Below are 9,871 nucleotides of genomic sequence, written 5' to 3'. Positions count from 1 at the left end.
AATGATCATATTCACCCACAAACTACTTTGATCCATAGGTTAGAATTGCATTAAAAAAAAAGTGTAATCTAATCTATTCACACTAGGCAAGGTACGATCTTACAAAATTTGATAAGATCACACCCAAAAAGATGCGATTTGATAGTCAAAATCATAACCAATGTGTTATCTGACAAATAGAATTCTCAAAATCGTGCTAGAGAGATACAATACGGTAAGATCACACCTAAAATGGTAAACTTCCGATGAAAACTGCACCCAAAGATGTCTTGCAAGATTACATCTCTCTAGTGTGATTCATCTTAGAAGAAACTCACTAAGAAACATGCCCACATAGGATATATCTGATTACTAAAGTTTTTCCTTTTTTTTTCTTGGGATACCACATCAGCAAAATTATTATCATAAATATCATCTATTATTAAGTTTTACTATTGTTGACAGGATATATATGGCATCATACATAAATGATTTTATAGTGTTATACCACAAAGTAGTGACATAGACATGGACCCTAAAAACCTTCGACAACAAAACCTTAAAAGGATTTTCTCCAGAAGAATAATGTCATTTAAATTGATAAAATTGCATTAAACCAATCATGTGGATCGCTAATGTGGTAGTTATGGTGGTGATTAGTTGAAGCTAAAATTGGAGAGGTTGGCATCTCAATATATATTGCCGCTAAATTTGACTTCATCATGAGACAATTTTACACAACACACAATATTGCAAAGCAACATCATCACATCATCATCTGAAACTTCACTTAGTTATTCACTACATAAATGGATACAACATAAGACTTCCATGCTTTCTACATCATCAAGTTACAATGATTTGTATGCATTTCATGTCACGAAATTACACACAATTTATAAGTCAGTCACATACCAGTTTCACACAAGTCATAGAATGAGTGTATTGATATAAAGTCATGATGGACTCATATTTTTTGTATGCATTGTCTACTATACAATCTTCCTACTAAGGGGTATCCCACAATGGCAATGTCGAAACTTTTTATAATACACAACATCTATATGTACAAGACTATTGGAAGGGAACAAACAAACTTCAGATTTTTACTCAGCTGAAACCTAGTATAAGTGGAGTTCTTTCTGGCATCTATTATAGTTTTTATAGGGAGGAAGCTTTACCGGTACCTCTTGAGCTCCAGCTTTGTCACCAATGATGTAGAGTGGTTTGAGATTTGACAGAGGTGATGTCAGGAGGTTTACAATAAAATTATTCCTAGAACGACCACCACAACTATTGTGCAAATCAAAGCCTGCAACAATCACAATAATATTGATTTTTAGATCTAAAAAAATGAAAAGAATATATCAGATCTAGTACAGTAGGTTGGAAGATATCAAGCTGTATAATTGCAAAGAATATGTGCTATAGATTGATGACAGGAATTGAAGATTATTGAGTTGCACTTTGAGGATCATATCTTCATTCAGCTTTGATAAGTACATCATTATGACATGTCGAAACCAAATATGTCTGAAGTGATTGTAGATCAAAGAGGTCATTATATAGGCCAATTGGTGTAAGACTTACAGCAATTGCAGACGCAGCAAGCCCTGATCGCTCCCTTGGGTCCTTATGATAATAGTTCCCAAAGTAAAGAATTGTTGCATAGTACCACATAAAAGGGCATACAAATCCAAGAAGAAGACTGCAAGAAGAACATAAATGCATAAGAAAAGGTCAGAGAGATTAAAAATAGGAGGGGTTAAGGGGTTAGTGAACTTACGAAAACCATCCAATTCCACAACCAAAGCAAGGAAGGGGTTTGTCGTACATGCCCAACTGGCCATCTTCAGCATCTCCGACAAGAACATATTCACCTTTTTTCTGGTCCACTACATCGGTTGAGATATCTGCATCAAGAAAATAAATTCAATGACATGTCAACTTAATCATGGTTTGATACAATTTTTCAAATGTGCCAATGGAACAAAATAAGTAAAAGGCACTGCCATTGAATCATTTCAAGACAGTCATCAGCCTTGACACATAAACCTAAAAACAAAGATGCAAAATCCAGAGCCCACCAACAGAAAACTTTTGAATTGTAGCATCTAAAACATATTTTGGCTGAAAATAAGATGAAGTGGCATCACTAGGCTAAAGGCAGAAGAATGAAACAATTCACAAAACTGACCACAACTTCCCAACCATATCTGTCCACTCAGCAACAGCTGATAAGGAGTCTGAGAATGTGGACAAGTCTACATGGCCACACAGCAAATAAACCTAATGGCAATAAACTCATAGCATCAAGCTTCAAAACGAACACTAGATATAAGTTTTCCAAAAGCCTCATGGAAGAGTGAAGTTTACTTTTTATTACTGTTTTTTTTTTTTTTTGGGAAATCAGGGGCATAATTTAACAACTAACAAGTGTGTAGGATAAGCTCCCAAACTGCAATAGATAATAAAGGAGTAGAAAGAAGATAATTACTTTGATCCACTTCTCCCATTGCTAGAATGTCACTATCCTCAGCTCTGCTCTCTGCTTTAAGAGTACCTGCACATCAAACACACGTGCTAAGAAATTTATAAATTCAGAGACAATACCACCATTATAGTAAAGAAATTACACATGTAAATTTGAAGAAAATTCCAACTCCAATCAAAACTCCATACAGGATGGTTCATAATAAAATGCAGGTGACAAGGTATAAAGTTTTCTTAATGGATGTGAACAAATGTTTGTCATGCGGTACAAATACCATCCTTACAATAGAAACCATTTAGTGCCGATACATTAACATGGGTTGAGCAACATCTTTCAACTCCCTTGAAGAATAGGTATAAGTTTTTATGACAATGAACCTTCTATTTATGTTAAGAATTTTCCAACCCACAAAACCACAGAAAAAGTAGAAGAACTAGGCATTGATAAAAAACACGGTCATTTAATACAAACCCAACATTTTGTTAACATTCAAGCATTAACATATACAAGCTCCACAACCAATTCAATCAACCTCCAGTACCACCCCCTTCTATGCCACTAAAATCACAGCAGGCCATTGGGAACAAACACTATTCCTAAATGCAACCATAAATTATATATTAGGATTTAAGTTCAACCGAGACCTCTATGATCACTGCACAACCTGATTCAACTCCTTCAGAAACTACAATAGAAAAAATCAGGAAAATTGAACCAACCCAGTTAAAGATAAGCATCTATTAACATGTGTAAACAAAAAACAAACGACGATGGCAACTAATCACATTCAGTTAGAAGTAAAAAGACCATTACCTCCAAAATCATCACCTATATACCAGAAAACTCAAAGCAAAGTTATGAAAGTCTTTAAACTTTGGGATCAAATAAAGCAACTTTCGTCAAGTTTCATGAACAAACAAGAGAAAGAAAAATAATCATTCAATAAATATCTAAGATGGTAGAAACTCCCCCATTCCCCATCAAAAATTGCCCAAAAAAATCGTTTTTTTGACCTAAATACAAGAACAGAGAGATGAATAGAGAGGAAGAAGTAAACTTGCCTGTAGAGAATAAGAGTTAGAGCAGCTTTCTGCTGCTCTTCTTCGCTTCAACCCTGGGCTTCGGGCTATTCCTTGCCTTGAAGGAAAGCGAAGAGTTACCTTCCCATTTTGGCCAAATAACTGTTTACTATCCAATGTTCAATGAAATCAAATCTCATAACTAAGTTTGAAAAAACCAATTTTCCTCGTAAGTGTTAAATTTTATTTGTTAACTTTTTATAAAATTATGAAAATGATAAAAAAAAAAGTCTTCCAACTAATTAACACTTCCCTCTAAAATTTTATTAAATCACTTAATAATCAAATTTATATTAATTTTAATAAAAATATAGATGGAATTGTCAATGATATTTAATATATTGTAATTTTTAAAAATACTAAAGGTATGAATGAAAATTTTAAAGGGTTTTTTTAAAAATTGAAAAAGTTTAGGGATATTTTTGAGATTTTTGAATTTTACTGTGTTCCTATATTTTCAAAATTGATATACCCTAAAAATATACAAAAAAATAAGGAATATAAATATCATATTATAAATTATTGAGACTATATTATATTTTTAATATATATGAGATAAATATAATAATATTATAAATAAGCTAGAAAAGATATACATTTCCTATTGATAAGTTTTTAATAAATAACAGTAACACTCTACAATAAACCTTTATCATAATATTAAAATATATATATATATATATATATATATATATATATATATATATATATATATATATATATATATATAAATTTTGATTATTAAAATATAGTTAACTTTGATAGATAAATAAAAATTCAACTTTTTAAAACTTAATAGATGAAAATATATTATTTCTCAAACATTAGTGGGAAATAGTGACTTGGCTTAATATCTTAATAAAAGATTTTAAAAATCAAAATTTTCTTTAAATAAGGAAAACCTCTAGCAAAAGTAAATAGATGTGTACGTGACCTGATTTAATGCGATTTAACAATTTTTTTGAATCAAATAGAAAAAAATTTTGAAATTTTTTCAAACCAAACAAAAAAATATAATTTTATTCAATTTGAATATATTATAAATCATTCACTTCGAAATATTTTCTAGTTAATAAATATTTAATTGAATTATAGTGATTAAGTATATGAAATAAACATGTAAAATAAATATAAAATACATATATAGCAAACAAGAAAACAAATGATAAGATAAATAGAAAGATTAAATAATAGAAACTCTTAATTTGTTGTATTATATTTAGCTTTTTTAGGTGTAATTATAATTTTTGAAACTATATAGGGGATATTAAAATTTTAAAAAGGCCTTCAAACTTTTTTTAATTTTCAAAAAACCTTAAAATCCTTAACACTTGTAAAATTTTAAAAAATTAAGTTCACCTTAAACATATAATTATACATTATTAACACGTTTATCTAACTTATACTAGTAAATTTTTTAATTTTTAATTTAAATTAATTAAACTAGGAATAAAAAATTATTTAATAAAATTTTGGGGATACAGTGTTATTTAACTTTGAGGTTTTTTATCTTTTCAAAAATTTTATAAAATAATAAACAAATATTTGGGCGAGAAAATGCTTTTTTTTCTCAAATTTAAAGGGTTGGCATTCATTTCATCAAACTTTGAGTGGGAAATAGTCATTTAGCTATGTGTACTTTTTAAAAAATATAGTTTATAGGTGGTTTTGCTATGGAACTGCAACAATGACTCCTTTTTTGAAAATTTATCAATATTAATCAAATTTTTTTATAAACGAAACCAAATTATATTTTTTGAACGATTCATTTTATAAAAAGAACAATACATAATTTAGGTAAAACTATAACAAAAAATTAATAATATAATAACGGATATAAGCATAATTGTAACAAAAAACTAATAACATAATAATGGATATAGGCTTCCAGAGTAGCAAGTTGAATCACCTAAAAGACAAAAAATTATAATTTTATTGTCCTTAATCATTTGCATCAAATTGAAATTATGATTTTGTGTACTTATCGTTAGTGTGATTTTTAAATATTAACACACTAAAATTTGAGATTACATTATTTTGTTCATCTCAAATTTTAATTTAACGTTATGTGGTCATATTCCTTGATCAAACTCACAAAAGTTAGAGATCAGTCTTTATATAATATCTAACGATACAAGTTGTATATTGTGACTAACCATATCATCTATTCCTAAATTTATGATATAATATGGGTAAATTACCTTTTGACTATAGAGTAGGAAGAGAAACTTTAAGTAGTTGCACTCGTCCTTTATATCTCCCAACACCTATTTTTCATCTCTTATCATAGTAAGATAATGATCGTTTTCTATCAAATAAAGAGCACACAATTACCCATTTTTCTTCAACAGTGGAATTATCCAAATTTATTGTAAAAAGATCATAACATTCAACTATTTAATTTACACTTGTAACCCTATCACTTGTTATATATATTAACGATTGTACATGGGAATGACAACGACCCATTTATCTAATAGCCACAAGTGTGTGCTAAAGTTATTTACGTCATGTTATATTATGTATAAATTTATTTCAATATGGGTTAAGTTAAAATTTGTCTAAGTTAAAGAATTCAATGACGGTTATTTGATTGAAATTTATATAAAAAACCTCATTTTGCACATTATGCCCCAATAACCCATTATACAATTTTACCTAAACTATTATCTTTTTATATTTTTCAACCATCAGAGGTCATTTCTAGAAAGAAATCTTGTCCGAGGAGTGTTTCATCATCAAAATCATCAGTTTGGTGATGAAGTAGGAGAATTTTATTTTTATGTAATTGAATTGCTACCATCGACGAAAATTGATGTTGTTCATGAAAAAGTGAATTTCGACACACATTTGATCTATTGAATGAAAAACTATGACGTGTTGCATTGTCTTATGTGAATTTTTATGGAGACCTACATGTATAAGATTGGATAATCAATTGGAAAAATTGTTGATTGAATTAATATATGTTAGAACTCTAATTTGTTGGTTTTGATGCATATCAATTGTAAGCAAATGAAGATATACGATTAAAAACAGTAGGTAGTGATTGAAATTGTTTGGTTGTGTAAAATTTTAGAGAAACCAGTAAGTTCAATCGAGCCAAACTCAATGGATTGATCATTTCCAAGACAGGAATAATGTAAAATTTTACATGTTGACCATTTTAAAGGAATACGTAGAATAGGTCACAATGAGTGCCAATATTGAAGTACAATGTGTTCATTCTTATAAAAAAATAATAATAATAAAATACCTCTTAATAGGTGAATGATCATGAGAGAGTAAAAATGAATGTTCAAAATTTAAAAAAAAAAGAATAAAATAGTCATTCTGTAAGCCATACATGTGAACAGTCATTCCATAATAGAGAAAACCTATTCCAAAATTTGTCCCACAAGTTATTATGAGATGTTATAGGTACATAGTAATACCAATACATATTTAAGATAGTTTATGAAATAGGAGATTACTCATGAACATATATAAGAGTTGTGAAAATGAAAAGCAAGTCTAATATAAGTTTAATGATGAGTTTGAGTATAAGTTCATAATTTTTACAAAAACATGTCACAATTTTATGCATGAGACTCGTTAAAAGTTTTTGCGGGTTTTCTAAGTTCCCTAAAGTGTTGAGTTGTAGAGGGTCCACTGAACTTGTGGTATATGTTTTGGATCAAGTGTTTTTGTAGTTCACATGTGGGTCTAGTGTTATATAGTATATGTGTTGGACTCGATCCTATAAGTTTTAAAGTTTTATAACACTCACGAAAACATGTTTTCTTTTGAAGTTTTTAAAATAATATGTTTTTTATGAAGATTGTTTGAAACATATTTTTTAATATGTGATTAATGCATTTGATTTATTTCTTGTATTTGGATTTATTTAAAAATATTTTTAATTAAAAAATTGAATATTAAACTGATCAAATCACAAAATTGGATATAGAGACCAAGACAACAATCTATGCAAAAGAATTTCCTATCAATATACAAGGGCCTAATGGGTACCCTATGCATCAAGACCTCCAGACCATCACACACAAAACTTCAATAGGATAGGAAGAACAAAATAAGGCGCCAAAATCCCATAGTGAGGAAGACAACAGAGACATGCCCAGTCGGATATACATTAGAATCAGACTTGAAACAATTTTGCAATGAAACAACTCCATGACACAACAAGAGAATTCCTAGCAAGCAACATCAAATAAATTGAAGCAGTTTGGCAAAGAGGCAATATCAAGACTTGGCAGGAGAAATTTCTAAGCAAAGCAATAACAACTAGGGATGGCAATGGGGAGGGGCCGGGAGGGGATATCAATCCCCATCCCCGTCCCCGTCCCCTCCCCGTGAAGGAAAATCTCCTTCCCGTCCCCGCGGGGAAAAATCTCTTCTCCATCCCCTCCCCGTCCCCGCGAGAAAAAATTTCCTCCTCATACCCGTAAATATAAATTTTAATTCCTTTCTATATTTCAATAAATAAAATAAATCATACTTTTTCAAAATATCATTTGCTATAAGAGGTATAAAATATTCATTGTTATTTTAGTTCAAATACAAAGTTTTCACAAAATTTAACAATATGCAATAATCAATTTCTTCATTAGTAGCTCTTCATGTTAATATCATCATTAATTCTTTATGTTGATACAAAGCAACATTTTAAAAACTAACCTACAATAATCAATTTTAAAAGTAAAATTAAATTAAAAGCAACTTACATAGAAAATACTAACAAATTTGTAATTAAAAATATTAAACTAATTAAAATATATTAGAAATTATTATATTAATATATTAGATTTAGGGGGTGGGAAGGGGAGGAGATGGGACGGGGCGGGGCGGGGACATATGTATCCCCGTCCCCGATTATAGAGATTTTTTTCATCCTCATCCCCACCCTTTTCCCCATTTTTATAGGGGAATCTCCTCCCTGTTAGGGTCGAGGAGGGATGGGACCCCTAAAATCGGGTCTAAATTGTCATCCCTAATAACAACATCAGTTTGAACCAAATCTATAGATTGACAACACCTAAATTCAATAGGAAAAGCTCTAGGCCTTAAAGCAACATCAATGAAACAACTCCATGGCTCAACAAGAGAATTCCCAGGTAGGCAGCATCAATTGAATTGAAACAATTTAGTAGAGCAGCAACATCAAGACTTAGTAGGAGGAACTTTCAAGCAAAACAGCATCAACAACAAATCCAATAGCATAAACAGCCAGTTGAACACCCTGCTCGAAAGACTTAGATCACCAAAATGAATAAGGGAGAACAAAGAAGCAATATCCCCCAACACAAAAACAAAATCAGAGAAGCCAAAAGAAGTAGCAACAACACCAACTGAGAATCAAGATTTTGTAGGTCTTCAAGGATAGAAACTAGTAACAACAATGCCCAACAACACCTCCAAAAAGAAGCAAGCACAAACCAATAAATCAGTACAAGAGGCTGCATTAAAGCCACAAACTAAAGCAGCCCATAATCCACCCAACTATACCCTGCAAAAAAATAAACAGTTAGTAAACCCCATTCTCCTTTATCCAGCTTAGCTTCTCACCTTCTTTTAGCTGAAAAGACATCTTGGAAGCTTCCAGTTTCTTACAATCCTTTCATTTTCAGTTGACGTCATAATCTTTGTGAAGTTGGAAGCTTGTTCCCTCAACAACTCTTTTGTTGTCTTTCTAATGACATTTACATCTTTCTCCTTATTCAAAAAACATCTCTCATTCCTTCCCCTCCCCCCAATGCATAAATTGCGGCATTCAAACATAATCTCTCAATTTTATGCTTCAACTTCTCCTCCTCCCAATTCGTTGCTAAGAAAGAAACATACTCTTTCCACTATTTTAAGACATAGTCATTTCACAATTAACAAGAAACTCATTCCATACTTGAGGTGACAAATAAAGAAAAGATGGTCTAAGGTTTCATTTGCATTTTAATAAAAGCAACAAAAAGTATTAATAGTTTTCTCCATTTTCTCCTGTCTATCTTTAATGTAAACTCTACCTTTTACAGAGGGTCAAGTTATAAATGAGTGTCTAGGAACATGCTTTTTAAACCAAATGCGATGATACCATGTTATCTTCCTCCTTTCTTAGCACTTTTCAAGCTAATCAAATATTGAAGGAACCCTACTTATTTGAATTTCATATGATTTTAGCTTCACCCCTTTCAAGTCTAGCAAGGGTAGTGTTTTTTATCTCCATCAAATCCATTAAGTTTGTCATTGACCATTTCCACTCTCCATTTTCAATAATCTCCTTTGACTTAACATTTTTCGTAGAATTCGCTTAAAAAATGATTCTCTC

The 9,871-nt window shown here is 30.6% G+C and overlaps 1 protein-coding gene across 2 annotated transcripts; it reads right to left on the bottom strand.

The window, feature by feature from the left end:
* Positions 1–897: 897 nt before the first annotated feature.
* LOC123218243 (60S ribosomal protein L18a-like protein) lies at positions 898–3,684 on the bottom strand. 2 transcript variants are annotated; one of them, XM_044639537.1, is made up of 5 exons: positions 3,535–3,684; positions 2,477–2,542; positions 1,766–1,892; positions 1,570–1,687; positions 898–1,291 (listed from the first exon to the last, which is right to left on the bottom strand). In XM_044639537.1, the coding sequence occupies exons 2-5, from the start codon at positions 2,493–2,495 to the stop codon at positions 1,238–1,240; spliced, it is 318 nt and encodes a 105-aa protein (XP_044495472.1). In that variant the 5' UTR covers positions 2,496–2,542; positions 3,535–3,684; the 3' UTR covers positions 898–1,237. The 2 variants fall into 2 exon arrangements, with proteins under 2 accessions (XP_044495472.1, XP_044495473.1); XM_044639538.1 differs by lacking the exon at positions 3,535–3,684 and adding an exon at positions 3,287–3,408.
* Between the last annotated feature and the right edge of the window lie 6,187 nt (positions 3,685–9,871).

This window comes from Mangifera indica, chromosome 6 (genome assembly GCF_011075055.1).
Source record: "Mangifera indica cultivar Alphonso chromosome 6, CATAS_Mindica_2.1, whole genome shotgun sequence".
Taxonomy (NCBI): domain Eukaryota; kingdom Viridiplantae; phylum Streptophyta; class Magnoliopsida; order Sapindales; family Anacardiaceae; genus Mangifera; species Mangifera indica.
The sequence above is the reverse complement of the archived record's forward strand: the minus strand, read 5'-3'. Positions and strand labels throughout refer to the sequence as shown.

Bases quoted from the DNA above. Each gene is read 5' to 3' on its own strand.
- LOC123218243 (XM_044639537.1), bottom strand. The intron at 1,688-1,765 runs GTAAGTTCACTA...TTCTTCTTGCAG, and splicing joins TGTGGAATTGGATGGTTTTC to TCTTCTTCTTGGATTTGTAT. The intron at 1,292-1,569 runs GTAAGTCTTACA...TGATTGTTGCAG, and splicing joins TTGCTGCGTCTGCAATTGCT to GCTTTGATTTGCACAATAGT.